Source organism: Bos indicus x Bos taurus, chromosome 10 (assembly GCF_003369695.1).
Source record: "Bos indicus x Bos taurus breed Angus x Brahman F1 hybrid chromosome 10, Bos_hybrid_MaternalHap_v2.0, whole genome shotgun sequence".
Lineage (NCBI taxonomy): Eukaryota > Metazoa > Chordata > Mammalia > Artiodactyla > Bovidae > Bos > Bos indicus x Bos taurus.
Window position 1 is genome coordinate 8,122,598 of NC_040085.1, and position 24,927 is coordinate 8,147,524.

The 24,927-nt window shown below is 41.2% G+C and overlaps 1 protein-coding gene across 2 annotated transcripts in view; it reads left to right on the forward strand.

The window, feature by feature from the left end:
* The first annotated feature begins 2,159 nt into the window (after window positions 1-2,159).
* MAP2K5 (mitogen-activated protein kinase kinase 5) overlaps window positions 2,160-24,927 on the forward strand; it is a 270,926-nt gene continuing 248,158 nt past the window's right edge. For both annotated transcript variants that reach the window (XM_027553050.1, XM_027553051.1), the window contains exons 1-2: window positions 2,160-2,970; window positions 9,316-9,364. In XM_027553050.1, the coding sequence (XP_027408851.1) occupies window positions 2,836-2,970; window positions 9,316-9,364 (184 nt within the window). In that variant the 5' untranslated portion in view covers window positions 2,160-2,835. The remainder of the gene's footprint in view (window positions 2,971-9,315; window positions 9,365-24,927) is intronic.

Below are 24,927 nucleotides of genomic sequence, written 5' to 3' on the forward strand. Positions count from 1 at the left end.
AAATATAGTATGAATATAATACTGGGATAGTATCTATGAAGCATTCAGAAGGGATCAGATTCTGGGTTAAGGATTTGTGATGGGTAGCAAGGTAAAAAGAGATGAAAGAAAACCTCTATGAATCAATGTAGTAGTAAAATGTTAATTTTCTTCATTTAAGAAATACTTTATAACAAAAAGAATAAATAACCCAATTAAAAAATGGGCAAAGGACTTGAATAGACACTTCTCCAAAGAAGATATACAAATGGCCAACAAGTATATGAAAACATGAACATCCCTAGTCACTGCTACTGCTGCTGCTAAGTGGCTTCAGTCGTGTCTGACTCTGTACGACCCCATAGACGGCAGTCCACCAGGCTCCCCTGTCCCTGGGATTCTTCAGGCAAGAACACTGGAGTGGGTTGCCATTTCCTTCTCCAATGCATGAAAGTGAAAGTGAAGTCGCTCAGTCGTGTCGGACTCCTAGCGACCCCATGGACTGCAGCCTACTAGGCTCCTCCGTTCATGGGATTTTCCAGGCAAGAGTACTGGAGTGGGGTGTCATTGCCTTCTGCGTCACTAGGGAAATGCAAATCACCCTAGTGAGATATCACCTCATATGCATGAGAACATGGCTTTTAACAAAAATACAGAAAACAGCAAGTGTTGGTGAAGATGTGAAGAAATTAGAACCCTTGGGCTACTGGTGGGAATGTAAAATAGTGCAGCCATTGTGGAATATGGCAGCTGCACAAAAAATTAAAAATAGAATTATCATATGATCCAGCAATTCTACTCGTGGGTATATATCCAAAAGAATTGAAAGTACAAATTGAGTTGGTTTTCCCCATAGTACTATGAATAAAAAAGCCATTTTAACAAATTATGAGTTCATAGAAAATCTCTGGTTTTGGGGTCTATTTTTTCAAATAATAGGAAATGAACTTTCAATAAAAAGTGTATGGGGACCTTGAACAAACGATTTATTTTTCACAGACTGATGTGTAGGTGGAAAGGGGCAATTCTTTCACTATCTGGAGGATCTGACTAAATGAATTTCCTCCTAAGCTATTAATTTACAATAACTGAAAAGGGATAATTTATCTCCTACAATGGACTTTCAAGTTAAATATAGAAGGAACGTAGGTAGAGAAAATATGCAGAAAATTTGGTATTATATCAAAACTGATAAATAATTTTAATGATTTTTTGGGTTGCATTCATCAACTGACTGTTAGGGAAATAACACTCCTCACCCGAATTTATACAAAATTCAGTCCCCCGATATAAAGCGATATGTAGGTTTTTCTTAGAGATAAAGGACGAAACAATTTGTAAACGAACTTCCATATAGGCGTCACAGATCAACAAAATTGTGCATTTAAAAATCTGAAGTTAACAAGTTATTTAAAAATAATCAAGAGTTATTGCTACTGCCTGTGATATCACCGATTGTGTAAACATTGCTGTCTAGGTGAAAATTTATGGACTGTCTAGGATATTTTTTGCAACGGTTTAATAGGAAAAGATGATGCCACAACTCCAAATGTCCCTAGGCAGTTTAACCTCTTCACTGAATTTCTTGCCTGTCGCTTTTCAATAGGGGGCTGTTTGCTATTTTAGGGCAACCGTGGGGTAAAGAACCTCATTGAAAAATCCACAGTCACATTACTCATTTGGGAGACAGATAATCTCTAGATCTGTATCTTGGAAGAAGGAAAAAAGGCAACCTTGTTGATCGTTTGATGCACAAACTCCGCGAATATTTAAGTACACGGGCTGATAGAGCAGGAATTAACGAGAGCTGCAGTTCTATTTTTCTAGGCTTCTGTACAGGCACACAGTACTCATTTGAAGTCATCAATCGGCTTTTGGCGGACCTCTGCCCTAGTTCACTTTCCTCCTTCTTTTGTTAGATGCTTTTACCTCGACGACTTTAATCAGGATCGGGAAAGGAAAGGGCAGTCTCCGTGGATGGTCGCTTCGCAACCTCTCGGGTCTCCGGACAGAGTATTCCACTTGATTCTCTCACTCCAGACTCGGCACCAAGCACTTGCTCCTGTGGTCCCGCCCTGCGACGGGCGGGGGCGGGGACGGCCGGGAGCTGCCCTCTTCCAACATGGCGCCGTGGGAGGCGGGTCCGCTCTCCGGCTCCCGGGGTTCCGGCGCCGCGCGTTTTGGTTCCGGAGTAACAGTGCCCTCGCCGCTGCCTTCCCCCTCCTGCTGCCGTCTTCCCCCTCCTGCAGCTGCAGCTGCCGCCGCCGCCGCCGCCGCCGCCGCCAAGACGCTGGCCTCGGATGGCCGCAGCTGAGTCGCGCGCCCCGCGCACTTTGGCTGAGGTGGGGCAGAGGACTCGTCTCCGGCCTTCCCGGGGACGGTCCGCTCGGCTTTCTTTTGGTCCGGCGGCCCTGGGACTCCTTCCTAACAGCCCCGAACTGAGTCCCCCCAAGTCGGGGACCCTCCGCTCCTCTTAAGGAGGAGTGGACACCTGCCGCTGTATCTCCTTAAAACGGGGTCCTCTCTTTGCCGTCCTCTCACACCCACACAGACGGCAGAGAGCTTCACGATCCCTTTTGCCATCTTCTCCAACTCCAGAACCTTCTGACCTCCGCTAGTTCCTTCTGGCTTCTGCCCCTTATACCCCGTCCACTCTAAGCAGGAGACGTCCCTCAACCCCCTACAGCCTGGGCCTGGCTGCGAGCCTGCGGGCTGCTTCCGGACCACCTCCTCTCTTCAACCCTCTACCCACTTCGTGCTCTGACCCACGGTCCTCCTGTCACCTCTTGGCGCCCCCCACGTCTAACCAGGGGGAAGGGGGCCCCCCTACCAGGATGTGAGCCCCTTTAACCTGTAATGCTGTGGCTGCTCCTTGGCCCCTTCCATGCCATGGAGAACCAAGTGCTGGTGATTCGCATCAAGATTCCCAATAGTGGAGCAGTGGACTGGACAGTGCACTCTGGGCCGCAGCTACTCTTCAGGGATGTGCTGGTGAGTGCTAATTTCAGTGTGTCGGTCCTAAAGAGTGGGGCGAGGCATTTGTGGGGTAGTCAGCACTGTGATCACTGAATCTTAGCCTGGTGGCCTAAGCTAGTGACCATTGCTGGCCTCCATGTGGGGGCGGTTTTATTGCTTCCACAAGCATTGATTAATTGCATGGACTGAAATCTGACAAGTGTTGAAGTCTGTGGGGAAGTAGAGATGAATCAGATTGGACCCCTGCCCTCAAGGAACTCAGCCTGGACTGGGATAAAATTTTTTACACAGAAGCAACCAACTGAGATACACAAAGCTGAATCTAGAAGAGAGTTTTGTGGAATGTCCCTGGCCGGATTCCAGGTCTTTCTACTGAGTTCTCTAAACTTGGTAACTAGTGGAAAAGAGAAAGAAGACAAGCCTAACCAATCACGTTTTAGCAAACTTAAAGTGTCCTAAGTTTTAAGATAGTATTTTATGTAAAGAAAGAAAGAGAGGTAAAACGAAGAAAAAATGCAGCCCATTAAACTATGACATGCCATACATTGTACAAAACCCAATTTCAGAGATGTTAAAATAGAGGTGTTATTTCAGAGATGTTAAAATGTACTTTTAAGACTCAGCGAAGCCTTACTTTCATAATATTCAAACTGTATTTCAAATAAAATGGAATGTTAGACTTGGCACTCAGCTTTCTTTATAGTCCAACTCTAACATTCATACATGACTACTGGAAAAACCGTAGCTTTGACTAGATGGACGTTTGTAGGCAAAGTGATGTCTCTGCTTTTTAATATTCTATCTAGGTTGGTCATAGCTTTTCTTTAAAGCAAGCATCCTTTAATTTCATGGCTGCAGTCACCATCTGCAGTGATTTTGGAGCCCAAACGAATAAAGTCTGTCACTGTTTCCATTGTTTTCTCATCTGATTTCCATGAAGTGATGGGACCAGATGCCATGATCTTTGTTTTTTGAATGTTGAGTTTTAAGCCAACTTTTTCACCCTCCTCTTTCATCAAGAGGCTCTTTAGTTCTTCTTTGCTTTCTGTTGTAAGGGTGGTATCTTCTGCGTATCTGAGGTTATTGATATTTCTCCTGGCAATCTTGATTCTAGCTTCTGCTTCATCCATCCCAGCATTTCATATGATGTACTCTGCATATAAGTTAAATAAGCAGGGTGACAATATACAGCCTTGACATACTCCTTTCCCAATTTGAAATCAGCCTGTTATTCCACGTCCAGTTCTGACTGTTGATTCTTGACCTCTTCCTTGATGGTAAGGCCCAAGCTCCTTGGCATGGTCCTCTGGACCCGTCTTGATTGGCTCATGCCTGCCTGGCACCAGCTTCATCTCTCACTACACCCACATGAGCATCCTGTCCTCCAGATATATAGAATTAACCTTGAGTTCTCCAAGGTGCCCAGGCCATGTCTACTTGGCCTCTTTCTTTAGCTAGCCCGCTCCTACCTGTCCTTCAGAGTCGAGCTTCACTTTTCCTCTGTGCTGGTCTTGGTCACATGCCCCTCCTCTGTGTGCCCACAACTTTGTCCTGGCAAAGTACATGGGTTTTGTGCTAATTTTGTTGGTCCGCTCCGGTAGATGATAAAATTCTGAGGAGATGGACATCTTTGTTTCTGGTGCTACCTAGGACCCTGAGAGATTTGTTTATGAGGGAGCTTCAAAGAAGATGCACACCATTATGGTTTTGTGGACAGCACACTAGGTTTTGAATCAAGAACTTTGGATTTAACTATAACTAGGCAAGTCACTGTTCTTCTCCAAGCCTAAATTTTCTTGCTTGTAAATTAGGAGTAATGATACCTGCCTCAAAGACTTCTAAAGATTAACTGAGATTGTGTCTTTGATGAGAAAGACATGAGATTTCTTTGACTTTACTCATTTGAGACAGCAGAAGGTATTTTTTTAAGTAGAATGGCTGTTGTCGTTTAGTCACTCAGTGGTGTTCGACCCTTTGCGAACCCATGGACTGTAGTCCTCCAGGCTCCTCTGTCCATGGGATTTCCCAGGCAAGAATACCGGAGTGGGTTGGCCTGTCTTCTCCAAGGGATCATCCCGACCCAGGGATTTAACCCACATTTTCTCCTGCGCTGGCAGGCGGATTCTTTACCAGTGAGCCACCAGTAGAATGAGCCCAAGTAGAACGGTACAGTGTTTGAAACAGATTCTTGAGCCAGGCTGCCTGGGTTAAAATTGGAAGCCTTACCATACTCACTCGAGCAAGTGTCTTCTGTATCTCTGTTTCTTCATTGGTAAAAAGAAAACAAAATAGGGTTGGGGGATAAAAATAGTGCCAACCTCATAGAGTTCTGAGTTCTAGGGCAGTTGATACCTGTAAAGTACTTACAACAACCTAGAGCTTACTAAGTTCTAAGTGTTTTTGTAGCAATGGAAGAGACAGGGCCTGGGCATCTCTTATTTGTACATTGGCTCAAGGATGACTGGCCTAAAAGTAAGCCTTGCACAAACAGTTCCATGATTGAGAGCTGAATGCAAGGTGCCTTTACACGTGCTTACTCAGATAAGCTCAAGTGGAGCATATTATGTTGGGAAGGCCTGATGCAGGGCTTGTGACAGAGGGTGTTATGCGGTATATCAAGTTATTTGAACTGCAAGCTCAAATCTTGCAGGACCCCTGAGCTCTCTTTTCCAAGATTTCCTTCAGCAAGAAACCAATAGTCCACATCAGCATTTTTGGCTGGGAACCTTAAAGTTTTAAGCCAAATGAAACCTTCACTGTTCCCCTTCATCTGATGTAACTGTCCTCAACATCATTTTTCAAATGAGGACTCATGAAACCCAGATGAGGAAAATGATAAAGCCACACGGCTAGTTTGTGCAGAACCAGACATGGAAGCCAGAAGCAGTTTGTAGTGACTGAGTCAGCTGGAGCTGAGGGTGTTTTGGACTCGGAGTCGGTAGTTGAGGGTACCACTCATAGCTCTACCGAAAGGCTGGGACTCCTTGGGCAAGTCACGGGGCCTCTCTGGTGGCTGTGTCCTCCGTCTGAAATAGGGACTGGCTGCCGTGTGAAACAGGCCCAGCTGGTCCTCTCAGGCAGAGGCATGTGGGTTATCCGTTTTTCAGCTTTCTGTGTTTCATGTCGTTTTTGGTGACACAGTCCCCAGTTTGGGGAAAATTGTGTAGGAGGTCGGGATTAGTGAGTGGTAGGAGAGAACGTTCCCCCTTTCCTCTGAATCCTCTCTCCCAAGTTCCAGCCCACATTTCCTCCTATCTGTGAAGTGTCTGTCATAACTGAGCCTGTGATTTCTCCTGCCTTCTAACTTAACTATTTGCAAGTTTATGTCTCTTGTTTGGCCGTTTTATCATACTCTGTGTGCTTGGTTGCTCAGTCGTGTCCGGCTCTTTGCGACCCCGTGGACTGTAGCCTGCTAAGCTCCTCTGTCCATGGGATTTCCCAGGCCAGAATGAAAGTAGGTTGCCATTTCCTTCTCCAGGGGCTCTTTCCTGACCCAGGGGTTGAACCCGCATCTCCTGCATTGCAGGCAGATTCTTTACAAGCTGAGCCATCGGGGAACTGTAGTGCTCTGAATTGTTAGTTTTTTAGCTTTGTCTCTATTTTTGTGACAGATTATAATCTTCCTGACGTCAAGGAGTAAGTCTTATTCTTCTGTTACCTACAGATTTTTGTTGTCTTTGTGCTCCTGGCATGTTGTGGATGCTCCCTTATATTTTTGGTTTGCCATTGGTTTGACTGAAGGGAAGAAGAAGAAAAGGATCAAGAAATGATCACCATCCCATGTGTAAACCCATGTGCTCTTTTGAAACATTGTTTAGGTTGGGTAAAATGTTGAGAATAAGGGTCATTTTGAAATTAATCACTTAAAATACAACTGGAAAATATGCATAAAGTTGGATGTGCCTGCTTAGAAAAGACCAGGAGATAGTGTTTTATTTTCCAACTTTTTACCCCTTTGTCATCACGATAGCTCCACATTATTTGCCTTAACAGGACAAGGTGGCTGGTTATGCTCATGTGATTCTCATGATTCCCTCACGATTCTTGCTTTTTCTGTCTCTGTTTCTCCATGTTAGATGTAAAGTTTGTGTGGCTCCTTGTTTATGTTGATGGGCTAAGGAGGCCATTGCTGCCCAGCAGTGTGTTCAAATAGTTGTTAGAAATTTGTCATTTGATGGGGATCTGCTATTCATAAGTAGGAAGGATCCTAAGTTAGTTTGCTAATTCTGTAGGGTTCACACCTTGAGACTGGTTGTCTGAAAGTAAGCAGTCACGACCTAGACTTGGAGAGCTGGGAAGGTGGAGGGTGTTCGCCCTTCTCTCCCCTCTTTTAAACCGATACTGGCTCGTGTCGTCCTCGGTAAATGCGTAGAAGGATTAAGTGAACAGAGATCATCCTCCATTAATTGCTGGGTGCTGAAATTTAGGGTTTTGTTATGAGCTAAGATTTGTAACGTTCCAGTCATCAGTGACTGTTTTATTTATTTAACAGACACTAATACTGAGCTTAACATGTGCTAGACACTGTTGGAAGCGCTTTATAAATATTAACTTATGAGTCCTACAAGGCAGGTACAAGTATGACCTCATCTTACACAGAAGGGAGTGGAGGCCCAGAGAGATCCAGTCACGCAGGGCCTGAACAGCAGAGCCGAGGTCCAGGCCTAGCAGTTTGGCTGTCCTCCACACTCTCAGGCTTTGCGCCGGTTGCCTGTGTATTCCATATGAACTCAGCAGTTTCCATTTACCTGTCAATAGATACTTTCTACCTACAAATATCTAGAAAGAATTTTTTCTTCAATACTAAAATCTTTTACAGATACTTCCTCAAAAAATTGTTTCATTTGCTAAGACTAAAGGAAAAAAAAATCTCTTTTGGCTCTAATGAGTGAGGACTGCCTCAGATAGTTCCTTTTGATCAATTTCATATGCACAGATTGACTTAAAGCACACACACACACACAGAATAGAGGCAGGGCTATTATGCAGATTGCCACTGCAGCAAAAGCTTCTAAAGAACTGCCTTTAGAAGGAAGTTGCAGCCACCACACTGCTAAGTGCCCTGCTTGGAAGGGCTGTGGGCGCCCTGCTGAGAAATACTGCAAGCAGCTTTGTCAGCTGGCGCCTGGTGCCAGTTGTGGCACGGCCCGGGAGGGACGTTGCGGCAGAGCTCCCCGAGAGCAATGGAGTGTGTAGACCGTGTGGGTTGGACTGGACATCATGGAGGGTCACTTTTCCCAGAGCTGTTTCTCAAAGGTGTTCTGTACCCTTTTAAATACACTGTCTCTGTAGACTATTTTTCAAGTGTTTTTAACTTTACAGGTTCATTTAAACATTGATACCAAGTTATACGCACTTCTTTTGTAGGCTAGATTAACTACATAATAGATTAACTCTGTTTTGATGTCATTAAATATGTTTCTCAGTTGCACAGAGTAGAGGTTGATAATTCTTTGTATTAAATGTAGTATTATAGATTTACATCATCATGATGGAAACTTATTTTTTGAACTCCTCCCACTATGAGTGCAAGGCATGGTATTATTAGTTACATATCAACAACTACATTTGTTGAAGATCTATGGTGTATTAGGTTAGTTCATGTTTATTACATTATTTTATACTTTTTACGTTACCTCCATAAGCATTGGGCTTCCCAAGTGGTTCAGTGGTAAAGAATCTGCCTGCCGTGCGGGAGGTGCAGGAGACATTGGTTCGATCTGTGGGTCAGGAAGATCCCCTGGAGGAAGAAATGGCAACCCACTCCAGTATTCTTGCCTAGAAAATCCCATGAACAGAAGAGCCTGATGGGCTGTAGTTCATGGGGTTGTAAAGAGTAGGATATGACTTAGTGACTGAGCATGTACCAATAGCATTATAGATCCATATTGGAGGATAATCAAATTCAGGCTCAGAGAGGATGAGTAATTTGTTCCCGGTCACACAGCTTGTTTAGTGCAGAGCTGAGATTCAGATCCAGGCCAGTCTGACTCCTGAAACCTCTTTTTCTACTAACAGTACATTAGCTTCCCATAGAAGAAACCTATTTTTTTTTTGGAAAATGCACAACAGTGTACTTGTCTATGCTACTGAATCCAGGGTAAAAACTTACATTATTAATACAGAGTGGGAAGGATGTTTTAATGGTCCTCTCCCCTAGAAAAGATTTAAACTCTAAAATAGAGATTTAAACTCTGGACCTAGATTGCTGGGCTAAGTGTGATTATGTGCTAATGTTTTTATAGTTTATGCCAACATTTCAAAAATCTTTTCCAGGTTCACATATTTCCTCTAGGATTTGCCACATGTTGGCAGTAAAGAAGATGGCTAATTGTGTTTCTTTATTCTTTCTTTGTTTAGGATGTGATAGGCCAGGTTCTGCCTGAAGCAACAACCACAGCATTTGAATGTAAGTCTGGGTTATATACTTTGACTGTTTCTGCAGTAATTTTTCAAAGGGTTTATGGGTTGCGTTACTTTAGAAACTGACAAAAACAGATTATTTATGATCATCATATGGTACATTTAAATATTTATAAATTAATGCAAGTTTAATGATGATACTGAACCAAGTAATATTTTCTTATTTAATCATATCTTGGGTGTACATATTTCTGTAATATAGCTTTAATTACCAACATGACCTTTATCTGCTCTTGCTCCTCACTGTAATAATATTGTAGGACAAAATGAAACGTGTAAACTACCTGTAGGCCGATGATTATTGATGAAAAGATTTTAATCCTTTGCTACCTTAAAACAGCAACAGAGTAGAGCAATTAAGTGAATGTTGCGTGGAATAATTCTGCTTTAATGGGTCTTGGCAAGGCTTTTGGATGGGGACAACAACACTTCAGGTCTTGAGTCATTCCCCCCACCCCACCCCACCCCCGCCCCGCACCAAACCAGTTGGCTTGGGGCCTGGGGTGGGGGCAGGGTGTACTAGAAAACTGGTTTGACGTAAGCCAGGGGGATGTGAAGGGCTAAGTAGGATGAGAGTTTAGTCAGTAGCACAGGGCCTCTGGTGTTGGGAAGGATAAAGAAAGGTTTATAACTGTGGCCCCAACTTTTATTGAAGATGTGGTCTGCTTTTCCCTGTGGAAAAATGTACAGTTTCTCCACATGATTGTATCTTTTTTGTTTTTTAAGCAGATGGTTAATGACAGAGAGTACAAGGTCCTCTCTTTTATTTATGTTCTCTTGGAGACAAATTTGACAATATTTAAAATATAGAATGTTCAAAACCTTTGTCTGGACAGATCCACTTTTAGGAAACTGTCCAACAGAAATACCTACACATGTGTTGAATGCCCTTCAAACAAAGCGTACATTGTGGAATTTTTTTTTTTTTTCTTTAATTTTGGCTGCTCTGTAAGGCTTGTGGGATCTCAGTTCCCTGACCAGGGATTGAACTTGGGCCGCAGCAGTGAAAGCATCAAACCCTAACCATTATGCCACAGGGAATTCCCTGTAATTATTTTTAAAAGCAAAAAATTTAGAGGTAAGCTAAATGCCCAGAATAATTAACTAAGAATTTTAAACATTGACATGGAAATATATTTGGGATATACTGTTAATAGGTAAAATATGTATGGTATGATCCCATTTTGATTAAATATAGTATGATCCCATATTTATTCCCTACTTCCACCTCCCAACTTCGTGTACATATTGAGACAAAGATCTGAAGAGGTGCCCTCTGCAGTGCTTTCCAGTCATTTCTTCTGAAAAGCAGACTTGGGGCTGTAGTAGGGGAAGAATTGACTGAATGAATATACTTCCTGCTTTATCTCTCTCTCTATTGCTATTTCAGTATTCTCTATTGAATATTTTTCAACAATCACTTCATGGTTTTAAAAGCTACTTGAGTAGAACTAAAATAATTAATAAAGAAGAGTATTGTATTAACCACACTGAACTTCATATACTACTGAAAAATAGTATGTATATCTGAAATACATGTTAGTGTTGCAAGCTCTTCAGACGTCTTGCGGTAACTACTTGGGGGTGCCAAGGATTTTATGGGTGGTCTGGTAATTAACATTTGGGGTACTTAACTGCTGCTAGATGCTGTGTTAAGAGTGTTCCATTGGTTATCTCATTTAATTTAACCTTCACAAGACCCCCATGAAGTACTTTGAAGGACTGTTATTTGCTCTGTGCTACTTGAGGACATCTCCTCTAAGTAACTTAAGTCTCACAGCTAGTAGGTGATAAAGTGGAATTTCTCATGTGTATATTCTCAGCCACTGTCGAGACTTGTTCTCAGAGCTGTCATAATTTTTGATGTTGTGCATTCTGATTGTTTATAGGTGAGGCAAAAAAGAATCTTATCTTGCTTTTTCTACTTCTGCCTTTCTGTATCCCTCCAAGTGGCTTGATGAACCTGTGCCTTTTTGGCTTTCAGAGTCAGGGTTCACAGTAGTAATGCTGATTATTTTACCTATCATTTATTGAATGCATGTCAGGAAGCAACAATTAGAACTGGGCATGGAACAACAGACTGGTTCCAAATAGGAAAAGGAGTATGTCAAGGCTGTATACTGTCACCCTGCTTATTTAACTTATATGCAGAGTACATCATGAGAAATGCTGGGCTGGAAGAAGCACAAGCTGGAATCAAGACTGCCGGGAGAAATATCAATAACCTCAGATATGCAGATGATACCACCCTTATGGCAGAAAGCGAAGAACTAAAGAGCCTCTTGATGAAAGTGAGAGTGAAAAAGTTGGCTTAAAGCTCAACATTCAGAAAACTAAGATCATGGCATCTGGTCCCATCACTTCATGGCAACAGATGGGGAAACAGTGGAAATAGTGGCAGACTTTATTTTGGGGGGCTCCAAAATCACTGCAGATGGTGACTGCAGCCATGAAATTAAAAGATGCTTACTCCTTGGAAGGAAAGTTATGACCAACCTAGACAGAATATTAAAAAGCAGAGACATTACTTTGCCAACAAACATCTGTCTAGTCAAGGCTAGGGTTTTTCCAGTAGTCATGTATGGATGTGACAGTTGGACTATAAAGTAAGCTGAGCACCAAAGAATTGATGCTTTTGAACTGTGGTGTTGGAGAAGACTCTTGAGAGTCCCTTGGACTGCAAGGAGATCCAACCAGTCCTGAGTATTCATTGGAAAGACTGATGTTGAAGCTGAAACTCCAGTACTTTGGCCACCTGATGCGAAGAGCTGACTCATTTGAAAAGACCCTGATGCTGGGAAAGACTGAGGGCGGGAGAAGAAGGGGACGACAAAGGATAAGATGGTTGGATGGCATCACCGACTCAATGGGCATGAGTTTGGGTAAATTCCGGGATTGGTGATGGTTAGGGAGGCCGGGTGTGCTGCAGTCCTTGGGGTCGCAAAGAGTCGGACACGACTGAGCTACTGAATTGAACTGAACTAATTGATGGGCTGCTGTGTGCCAGTGTTCTTGATGATGTACCTGGATTGTTGCTAATCTTTGCAATAATTGTGTAAGGTAGGAAAATTACACTTGTGAGGAAACTGAAACTCAGAGACATAAAGAAATTGTTGAAAGTGATCAGCTAGGAAGTGGTAGAGTCCATATGTAAATACAGTTCTGTTTTGAGCGTGAAACTTGCAGCCTTTTTAACCAAGCACGTTGAAAGCCTGTGAAGGGTGTTAAGTGTGGTTTATGAGTGTGATGGAACAGTAAGTTCCATCTTGAATAAGTAAAACTTTGATCAAAGAAATATTTTTGGTAATATATATAACACTGAAAAGTATACTTAACACTAACAGAAGAAATGTTTAAATTTCTAGGTTTAACTTCTTAGAGTCTTTACTTTCCTTCCCCCGCCCCACAACAAGGGCAGTGGCGCTATACCCATCAGCTTCTGAAGAACAAATGGACACAGAGACAAAGTAATGATAGTTCTTCATTTTATTGTGTTCAGATTGTTGTGAACTTTCCATTATAGACTTAAAATCCTATGCGAGCTTCTTTCATTAGTGTTCTAGGGTGACCTTATTTTCTGTAACAAAGATCCATACTAATGAATGAAATTTATGTGCAAAAAATACTGATAGTTGGAAAGATGTAGTTTATATGCTAATTTGCTGAAATGTTAGAGCTCTTTCAGTAGTTTATGGTATGATGGAACAAATCTTGAATAAATAAAACTTTAAGATATTTATGGTAATATATATTATTATATATATTTAATATATATATTAACATAATATATATTATTTATGGTAATATATATATATGGCTGCTAAGTGTGGTGGTTTAGTTACTCACTTGTGTCTAACTCTTTGGGACCCCATGGGCTGTAGTCTGGCAGGCTCCTTTGTCCACGGGACTTACCAGGTGAGAATACTGGAATGGGTTGCCAGTTCCTTCTCCAGGGGATCTTCCTGACACAGGGATCAAACCTAGGTCTCCTGCATTGCAGGCGGATTCTTTACCAACTGAGCCACCAGGGAAGCCCTGCAAAGTATACCCAACACTAACCTATACAAAAGAGGTGGTATTATATTTAATGATATAATTGACAAGAGAAAGGACAATGTCAAATTTACCTGTTCTGTATAAATGTAGAGAAAAAGAGTAAGTGGAAAAGAGGGGAAGGGTTAAGGTTCTCTTACCGGAAGTTCAGTTCTGAGAAATGCCATCTTGCTGGTGAAACCCCCAGTCCCCACCGGTGTGGCTCATCCCTCTGGGCACGTCACTGGAGCAGGTGACCTGTTGGGCCTGCCCTCCAGTTGGTTGTGTGCCTGTTTCCCATCCTCCCTAGATTTTGATGACTTGGTGACAGGGGCCATGTTTTACTTCACTCTGGCTCTCTTCTTAGTACAGTGGGCCCTGTATACCCACAGGTTCCACATCTGCCACTTGTATGACACCATTTTATGTAAGTTCATAAAATGTACTTTATGGACTTGATGGTCCACCGATCTCGGTCTCCTGTTCGTGATGGAGCGGGAGGGATGTGGTTCTGGAACTAATACCCTGTGCATACTGAGCAACAAGTATACTTTGTGCCTCATAGAAACACTTTGTTGAGTAAGATGGAATGTTATATATGTCCATATTCAGAAGAGAATTGTAAAATGCATGTAACCTAAAGTTAAGTAAAAAATTTGCTTTTTTGGGGGGATTATTTGTACAGTTATTCAGCCATGGGATATAACTAGTTGGTGGTGGACAATTCAGGATCCAAAATCAAATTCCCACACTTGTCCTGAGAGGGCAGAGGGTCTGTAAGTGGTTATATTCTTTCTGATTTCTGTTCCTGGGGATAGCGTTTCCAAGGGGATTTAGAAGTGAATGAGGGGAAGGAGTCCCATTCGGGCCAGACTTAACCTTTTGGACTAATGACCTCAAACCTCTTTTTCTTTTTACCACTTTTAGGTGAAAGTACTACTTTTCAATATATAGTGTCTAGTTTTTTGTTGTTTTAAGTTAAGAAGATGATCTTAAAAAAATTTCAGTCAGTATCAAAATAAAGCAAAAAGTCCCCAGCCCCAATTCCCTAGTTAATAGTTTCTTCTGTATCCTTCCAGATATTTCCTCATACATAATATATACAATATTGCAGCTAGTTGCCCCTGCCATTACTTAATAGTATATATTGGGTCTCTTTCTAATGCAAGTGTATATAAATCAGCTTCATTCTTTTGGATACTCTTATGGCTATGACTTAATTTATTTAACCTGTTGGTGGACCAGTTTTAAGTTTAAGACGTTATCAGGTTTTTTTAGTAGCATTAGAAAAGAAAAATGCTGCAGTCAACAACAGCATTGTCTCTTATGACTTTCCACGGTGTAGAAATGGATTTGGAACTACTGAAACAAAGAGTACCGTATTTTATGTTTTAATAGCTATTTCCACGTTGTTCTTTACAAGGTAGAGCCGATTTGCACTCCCACCAGCAGTGTTCAAGAATGCCCATTTCTCTCTACCCTCACCAAATCAACTTTTTAGTTGATGTCAATTTGATATGTGAAAAAGATTATTATATTATAATTTTATTTTGTATTTCTTCAATTATAAATGAGCTTGAGCATCTTTTCATTTATATTTTGGTCATCTGTATTTAATTTCTGTGAACTATTTATCACCTTTGCCCATTTTTCTATTTAGGTTATTTGTGTTTTTCTAGTTGACTGAAGAGCTTTCCAATATTAAGAAAATTGGTCCTTTGTCTTAGATGTTATATTTTTGTTTAGTTTATTGCATTCATTTCAGCTTGTCTTGGTCTTTTTTTTCCTCTCTCTTTTTTTTTCCCATGGAGAAATTTAAAATTTTTGCATGGTCTGGTTTGTCATATTTTGACTTCTGGATTTATGTCATGCTTCGAAAGGTCTTCCACATTCCAAGATGTTGGAGAAACATTAATTCAGATTCTTTTTTCTTTCTACTTTAATGAGGTTAAATACACACTTTTAGGTATGTACGTAAATATGTATGTTTGTATGTGTATTCATGTGGGTTCTTTTTCTTCAATAAAACAACATGTATTTTATTACAAAGGCAGAGGATTTTTTAAAAAATTTTTGTACCATTTTCAGTTTATTTTGGTGCAAGGAGTCAGGTGGAGATCCAACTTGATTTTTCAAGAAGACAGACAGTTGATTCCATGCTGGCTATTGAATAATTTGTCTTTCCCCAGATATGAGAACACTTCTGAGATGAAGCTAAATTCCATAACCATAAAACATCTTGTATGTTTGCGTGTGTGGGCCCTATGTATGCTATAGGAGCTTGACATTCACATAGGTCCAAAGAGCCCTGCTGATTTTCACAGTGTCATTAACAGATTAATGAGCACACCAACACATGAGGTGAGAAAAGTCAACTGTGCCCGCTAAGGAGTTTCCTGTGCATATCGTTACATGTGTTCCTCTCTCTGGGTTTTCTCTAGACAAGTTACTAGTATAAAATTACAGTTGGGCTGGTGTTGCTGGATAGTAAAAATCTTACTGTTGACTTGATAGATGCATTTTAAGTCTATGTAGACAAATGCTGACTTCAGTTCAGCTCAGTTCAGTTCAGTCGCTCAGTCGTGTCTGACTCTTTGCGACCCCACGAATTGCAGCACGCCAGGCCTTCCTGTCCATCACCAACTCCCGGAGATTGCTCAAACTCACATCCATCGAGTCGGTGATGCCATCCAGCCATCTCATCCTCTGTCGTCCCCTTCTCCTCCTGCCCCCAATCCCTCCCAGCATCAGAGTCTTTTCCAATGAGTCAACTCTTCTCATTGGAATGAGAATGCTGACTTATACCTATAAATACCGTAAGGTCCCACTTTTCTGGGATACTCTGACATCATATATTCTGATCTATAGCCCTCATATGGGTATCTTCACACTGCTTAAGCCAGGTTTCTGAGTTTTGGTTTGGAAAATATGACTTTAGGATAAATCTTTGTTTTGTTTTTCTTTAACTGTGACTATTTTATACTCACTCTTCATTGAATAGAATCCTTTTCAGTTGTTTTATGAATTTCTGGGAAAAATGAAGCATTATTTTCTTACACTGTACCATATCTAAAAGCTAACTGTTTGCTTGTAAGTAAAACTGGGTAGGTTAATGAAAAATTGTAATTTCATATTAGACATACACTGAGTCTAAAAATTAACATGTAAGCTATATACAATGGAATATTTGTTGTCTTTGTTGAGTCACTAAGTTGTGTCCAACTCTTTTGCGACCCCATGGACTATAGCCTGCCAGACTCCTCTATCCTGGATTTCCCAGGCAAGAATACTAGAGCGGGTTGCCATTTCCTTCGCCAGGGGATTCTTCCTGACCCTGGGATCAAACTCATGTCTCTTGCATTGGCAGGCAGATTCTTTACCACTGAGCCACCAAAGAAGCCCACAGTGGAATATTACTTAGCCATAAAAAGGAGCAAAATAATGCCATTTGCAACAACATGGATAGATGTAGAGATTGTCATACTGAGTGAAGTAAGTCAGACACAGAAAGACAAATATATACTATCACTTACGTGTGGACTCTAAAAAAGGGGGATACAAGTGAGCTTATTTACAAAACAGAAGTAGAGTCACAGATGTAGAAAACAAATTTATGGTTATCAGGAGCAAAGGTGGGTGGTGAGAGGGATAAACTGGAAGATTGAGATTGACATATATACACTACTATATATAAAATAGGTAACTAATAAGAATCCACTGTATAGCACAGAGAACTCTACTCCATACTCTGTAGTGGCCTATATGGGAGAAGAATCTAAAAAAGGAGTGGGTATGTATATATGTATAACTGGTCACTTTGCTGTGTACCTGTAACTAACACAACATTGTAAATCAACTATACTCTGATTAAAAAAAGAAAAAGAAACCCAGGGGAAAAGACTATCCTGGATGTGGCCTAGAGATGCCTTTTAGTGATCCATCAAAATATCTAATAAATGTTTCCCCATTGCTGGTGGAAAAAAATTAACATTTAAGAGCTAATTGTGTATTCTTAGAATTTGGAAGGGTGTAAAGGGGGCTTTAATTTATTGAAATTTTATTTTGAAATATCACTGATGCAAAAAGTCCAAAACATTTTTAGTCTTATGAGAGTAGTTGTTAGTGGTAGTAGTAGTTAGTAGTAGTAGTAGTAGTAAGTATTGGTAGTCTGGCTGTTTTACATGAGAATTTAGAAGTTTAAGTCCTTTTCCCAAGCACCAGGTTAGTTCCTTAAGGGCAGTAGATAGTGATGCTTGTTTTTCAGGTTTTTTTTTTTTTTTTTTGGCTGCACCCCATGGCTTGCAGGACTTTAGTTCCCATCCGGGAATTGAACTTGTGCCCCCTACAGTGAAAGCACAGAGTATTAATCACTGGACCGCCAGGGAAGTTCCAGTACCACTCACTTTTGAGTCACTAGAAACCCAGCGTAGCACCTGGCACATGGTAAACTCTCAATTTGTGCTTCTGGAATGTATGAATGGTTGAAGGAGTGAAGTAGTAAGGACACGCCTTCTGTCTCTCACCCATCAGCAAATCCTTTTGGCTGTATCTTTAAAATATATCCAGCATGTAATGACTGGTTTAGGCCACCGTCACCTCTTACCTGGACTAGGACTGTGGCCCCCTGACTTGTCTCCTGTTTCTGCTTTGCCTCCACATAGCCTCTTCCTCAGACTGTAGCCAAAGTGATCCTTTTAGAAGTTAAGTGAGATCACTGCACTCAAGACCCTCCAGGGTTTCTTTCTCACTCAGGAGTGAAAGCCAAGTCGTGCAAGGCCCTGCCCTTTCTCATCTGCCCCCAGCTCTACACAGTCATTACTCCTGTGAACTCGTCTCTCTCTCCTTCATCTTGTTCTCAGTCTGTTCCAGCTACTCTGGCTTTCTTTTAGTCTCTCAGGCATGTCAGGTATTCTTCTGCTTCTCTGCCTGAAGCGTTCTTTCCCCAGATATCTGTACGGTTCATCCCCTCATCCCTTTCAAGTCTTTCTCAAGTAGGGTATAACCTCCGTGAGGGCAGGCGTTTTCCTTTTTCCACTGTTATTATCCCCAGTGTCCAGAACATTACCTGTGACAAATAGTGGGCACTTAGATATTTTATTTGAAAAGAAAGAGGAAGCGAAGAAGGATTCAGGAGGTGGGAGGCATGGAGCTAAATTAAAACTCATGGATATGAAGATTTAGCCTTAGAAACTATGGCCTCCAGTCCTGTCCAGATCTTAAACCCTGAGAAGGGTTCTAAACTTGGCAGGTCTTCTGATCACTTCCTGTTGATGTCTTTTTTAACCTCTACAACTCTGTTTTCATTTCTTTCCTCTTGCCCTAGAAAAATGCCTTTGCTGTAGTTCCAATGGACCCTCTTACCCGGCACTGAAGCAATATGACACATGACAAATAAACCACAGTATTGTCTTAAGTTTCTGTGTGGCTCTTGGCAGAAGCTAAATTATTTCTCTCGAAAGCTGACTTGAGCCCTGCCACTGCAGTGGGTGTAGTGTGCCTGAGAGCTCCCCAGAATCTGCTGTTTGTCTGCTGTTTACTCGGCGGGAACTCTGCTTGCCGTTCTGACCGCCCCTCACCTGAGGCTGCCTCTCCTCCACTGGGCCTTTATGTTCCTCCTCTTGGTTTCTCTTTTGGATTGCATGTTGCTTCGAAGGAAATCGCTACCAACATATGGCCTGTTATGATTCTCTTTTCCCAAACTCTGCCATTTTGTATATTTGTGACACACTGCAGATTTTGTGAAGATTGCTTCATAATATTTGTTTACCATCTGCTGCACTCTATTTGGTATCTTGCTAGGATTTTTTTCCTCCATTTTAAGTGACATTAACAGAATCCAGCCAGTACATAGACTTTCTGGTTCTACTTTTGCTTCCCTAATGTGCTGGAAAATCATATTACTATGCTCCAGGCAACTAGAGAAGGCTGGAATTCTCATTGTGAACCAGTGTATCAGAGCGCTTCCCTGCCCCCCTTCTTGGTCATATCTAGTAATGCTTTTTTGGTCAGATGGCAAAGAACCTCCATGTGTAAGGCAAAAAGAGTTCAAATTATTTTTTTCTACTTCTCTTAGTGCATTGGCTTCCTAGTGTTCTTCAGTGTATTTATACCTTTGACACTTTCTGCCATTTTAGTAAGTTTTTTATGATTTATGTTTCCAGCTAGTGTACATTTATAGCTAATCTAGTTTGATAGGCCCAGCCAGAGTCTTTGATAGATGGACTATGTATATCCTACTTTTTATTCAGAAAAGTATTTTAAGTTATTGTCATACTAAATTGCTTGGTATGTAGATCTACTTTCTTATCCTTTATTAACTTGTCATTACTCTCAATTCATTGTCTACTTAAAATTTTTTTTCCAGCTTTATTGAGATATAATTGACAGATAATGTTGTGAAACTTTAGGGTGTATAATATGCTGATTTGATCATTATATAGTGCAAAATGATTACCACTGTAGTGTAGCTAACATGTTCATCCTGATACATAATTAGCGTTTCTTTTTTGTGGTCAGAATATTTAAGATCTGTTAGCAGTGTTCAAGTATGTAATAAAATATTGTTAGCAATAATCACCGTACTGTACATTGGGTCCTCACACTTTGTTAGTCTTACAACTGTAAGTATATACCCTTTGACAAGTATCTCCCTGTTTCCCTGCTCTACAACCGCTGGTAACTCTGAATTTCAGTTGTTTAGATTCCACATATAAGTGATATCATACAGTATTTGTCTTTCTCTAACTTATTTCACTTAGCATAATGCCCTCAGGGTTCATCCATGTTGTCAGAAATGGAAGAACACCCATCTTTTTTCATGGCTGAGTAATATTCATGTTTTTGTATCTGTGTCTGTGTGTCTGTGTGTGTGTGTGTGTGTGTACGTATGTGTACACATCTTCTTTATCCATCGATCCATTGATGGATACTTGAGTTGTTTACAGTTCAGTTCAGTCGCTTAGTTGTGTCCGACTCTGCGACACCATGAATTGCAGCACGCCAGGCCTCCCTGTCCATCACCAACTCCTGGAGTTCACTCAGACTTATGTCCATTGAGTCAGTAATGCCATCCAACCATCTCATCTTTGTTGTCCCCTTCTCCTCCTGCCCTCAATCTTTCTCAGCATCATGGTCTTTTCAACTGAGTCAGCTCTTTGCATCAGGTGGTCAAAGTATTGGAGTTTCAGCTTCAACATCAGTCCTTCCAATGAACACCCAGGACTGATCTCCTTTAGGATGGACTGGTTGGATCTCCTTGCAGTCCAAGGGACTCTCAAGAGTCTTCTCCAACACCACAGTTCTAAAACATCAATTCTTCGGCGCTCAACTTTATAGTCCAACTCTCACATGCATACGTGACTACTGGAAAAACCATAGCCTTAACTAGGTGGACCTATGTTGGGAAAGTAATGTCTCTGCTTTTTAATATGCTGTCTAGGTTGGTCATAACTTTCCTTCCAAGGAATAAGCGTCTTTTAATTTCATGGCTACAATCATCATCTGCAGTGATTTTGGAGCCCCTAAAAATAAAGTCAGCCACTGTTTCCACTGTTTCCTCATCTATTTGCCATGAAGTGATGGGACCAGATGCCATGATCTTACTTTTCTGAATGTTGAGCTTTAAGCCAACTTTTTCACTCTTATGTTTCACTTTCATCAAGAGACTCTTTAGTTCCTCTTCACTTTCTGCCATAAGGGTGGTGTCATCTGCATATCTGAGGTTATTGCTATTTCTCCCGGCAGTCTTGATTTCAGCTTATGCTTCTTCCAGTCCAGCATTTCTCATGATGTACTCTGCATAGAAGTTAAATAAGCAGGGTGACAATATACAGCCTTGATGTACTCGTTTTCCTATTTGGAACCAGTCTGTTGTTCCATGTCCAGTTCTAACGTTGCTTCCTGACTTGCATACAGGTTTCTCAAGAAGCAGGTCAGGTGGTCTGCTATTCCTATCTCTTTCAGAATTGTCCATAGTTTATTGTGATCCACACAGTCAAAGGCTTTGGCATAGTCAATAAAGCAGAAATAGATGTTTTTCTGAAACTCTCTTGCTTTTTTGATGATCTAGCAGATGTTGGCAATTTAATCTCTGGTTCCTCTGCCTTTTTTAAAACCCAAGAAAAAGAAATGCAAAAAGGCAAAATGGCTGTCTGAGGAGGCCTTACAAATAGCTGTCAAAAGAAGAGAAGCGAAAAGCAAAGGAGGAAAGGAAAGATACAAGCATCTGAATGCAGAGTTGTGAAGAATAGCAAGGAGAGATAAGAAGGCCTTCCTTAGCGATCAATGCAAAGAAATAGAGGAAACAATAGAATGGGAAAGACTAGAGATCTCTTCAAGAAAATTAGATACACCAAGGGAACATTTCATGCAAAGATGGGCTCGATAAAGGACAGAAATGGTATGGACCTAACAGAAGCAGAAAATGTTAAGAAGAGGTGGCAAGAGTACACAGAAGAACTATACAAAAAAGATCTTAATAACCCAGGTAATCACGATGGTGTGATCACTGACCTAGAGCCAGACATCCTGGAATGTGAAGTCAAGTGGGCCTTAGGAAGCATCACTGCAAACAAAGCTAGTGGAGGTGATGGAATTCCAGTTGAGCTATTTCAAATCCTAAGATGATGCTGTGAAAGTGCTGCACTCAATATGCCAGCAAATTTGGAAAACTCAGCAGGGGCCCAGGAGTGGAAAAGGTCAGTTTTCATTCCAGTCCCAAAGAAGGGCAATGCCAAAGAATGCTCAAATACAATGAGTACAGATATTTCCGTAAACTTCTGATTTCAGTTCCTTTGGATACAGACCCAGCAGTACAATTGCTGGATCATGTATTAGTTGTAATTTTAATTCTTTGAGGAACCACATCCTATTTCCCACAGTGGTTGTTTCAGTTTACGTTCCTTCCTACCTACAGTACACGAGGGTTCTCTTTTCTCCGCGTTCTCACCAACACTTGTTCTCGCTCGTCTTTTTAGTGATAGTGTAACAAGTGTCAGGGGATGCCTCATCTCGGTTTTGATTTGCATATCCCTGATGGTTAGAGATGTGGAGCACCTTTCTGTGTACCCATTGGCCCTTCGTGTATCTTTCTCGAAATTGCTTGTCTTTAGAGAGAAGTGTATTCTCATTTTAAATTTCAAAGCCAGTGATCTGCTCTTGGGTTGCCGTCATGGCTTGGATTTTGCCTTTGGGCCAGAATCATTTGTCTTCTCTTAGTGCAATTTCTTTTTCAACTCAGTCTCCTTTCTGACAAGAACAAGGAGTCTTCATTAAAACTACTAATTGCAATTATTAAAGACTGAAGCAGACAGTCCTTCAAAGAGCAATCTGTAAGGGAAAGTAGTTCCTACATAAAATGAAGCTTCTCATTAATCCATGAGAACTACTAGTCACTATGTCTTATAAACCTGATTCTGTCCTCAGGCTTTATTAGAATGCCTCTTTCAAGTTCCCTTGTCTCCTTATGAGACAGCACTTCAGGTTTGCATCGAAGTTGCTCTGGCGTTTTGTCTTAAGTTTTTTCTGTCCACTTAAAGCGGAGTGCCCTTTAGTGTTTCATCGCTGCTTTCTATGGAACTGCTAAGTAAGAGATTATTCTGGTAACTGACTTCCCTCACAGTTACCAGATTATTTATGTCAACTGAAATAATCCTTCAGTGATTTCATAGAATTTTAGAATTATACAATCTTTGGTTTTCAGTAGCCTTAAAGGTTCAAGCCCAAGCTTGAGAGCTTAGAGAATTATTTTTGTTGTTATTGTTACTGATTTAAAGAGACTGTGATTGAAACAATTTTTTTCTGAAATCTGTGCCTTCTCTTTAAAAATTATAAAAAGATTCTTCACCTGTTTTATTAAACTCCAAGTACTTCTTCATTCCATGTGGACAGTACCTTATTGAGGTCTAGTGTGTATTGGGATTTGAAGATCATCTGTCCCTTTGTAGCCACCATCTCTACAGCTAGCTGTGGTGTAGCGATGAGGTTTACATAAAGCTACTTTGTTCAGACTGAAAATTTTACCAAGTTCAGGACTTCATCAAGAGCAAATCATTTTAGTCCACATCCAAACTGAGAATTTAACTTGCTTTTAAAACAAAAAATGTAAAGTGCTTTCATATGTGGTGATATGTAACATTATATTCCTTTATACAGTGTCTGTTTTTTTCTCCTTTGTTTCCTGCATTTATGTGACAGCTTTTTGACTTAACCTTGAAAATACTAGTTTCTGGAACCTACGTAGAAACTATCTCTGTTTCCAAAATTAGAACAGCATTTTTCTCCCAGTTTGACTCTAGCCTATAGCTTAAAGAAAGAAAGAGAGGGAAGGAAAATGCTGGATTTCTGTGTAGTTCTTTATATACGTAACCTCCGTAGGAATATGCCTTCTTTGTTACTGAAGGTGACCACTGTGTGCCGTTTATACTTGAGAGGCAGCTCTTGGTAGGTAATACCAGTGGTGATTGTTGCAGCTCCTGGCTATGTGAATATTCAGTGTGACTTGATGATACTGATTTACATCCAGTTGGGGAACTCTGCAGGAGTGAACCTGTATCTAGGATCCAGAACAGTTACTCTGGAGGGAAAACCCCAGTGAGAGCTGTTGGCCTGGTCACTGAACAGGACAAATTCAGATGCTGCTTTCCCTCGTACTGTCAGATTGCTGTTGGCTGTGAGGGAGAAAAAGAAGGTAGCATTGTGCTCTGAAATAGGCTAAGTAGGAGAGAAAACAGTCTCCCTCTTAGGGTTCCCGTGGCCTGGTCACCAAACAGTGGGCTATCTTAAAAAAAGCAGCTAGACAGGAGGGAGGGCCTGCTCAGGTGTGGTGGGCTAAGATCCAGGTGCTAAACTGAACTCCCCCTATATTTTCAGTAAGAGTTCTCAGAGCATGTCATGCTAGCTTATTCTCTTTATGATGAGAGATTTGTCTTTTTCTCCAGGCCTGGGATCAGGGTCTCTGCCTCTGATCGAATCAGCAATTAGATGCCCAAGAGTGACCAAAATAAATAAATAAATAAATCCTAGCTCGGTTTCGGAAATGCACACCAGTGGAGGCACCCGTTTGAGAGCCAGCCTATCCCTTCCACGCTGTCCCCATGGGAGGCTGTGTACGGCTTCCATCAGTGTTGCCCTTGCTCAAAATGTTTTTGGCATTTTTCAATCAACTGTACATTTAGAGTCTACTAAGTATGCCGTTTTCCTGTTGACAGATCTTTATCCTCAGAAGGATGAAATAGCTAGCTAAATATTTAGAAATAACCAGAAGTCATTCTGCCTGGCAGATAGTATGGATGAATGAGTGATCAGATGTGGACAGTTTCGTTAGGGACTAAAAACAAGATCTGGTATTTTTGCTTGACTTATTTCAGGTTCAGAAAGCAGTTTTGGAGACATATTTCACGACTGTTTTAATAAAGGGAAGGATCAGTGAGGTCATTGCACTGTTCTGGATGTGGCTCCTTTGATGATCCACTTACTCAGATTTACCCATTCTTGTTCAGTATTTTGTGAAGTCTTATT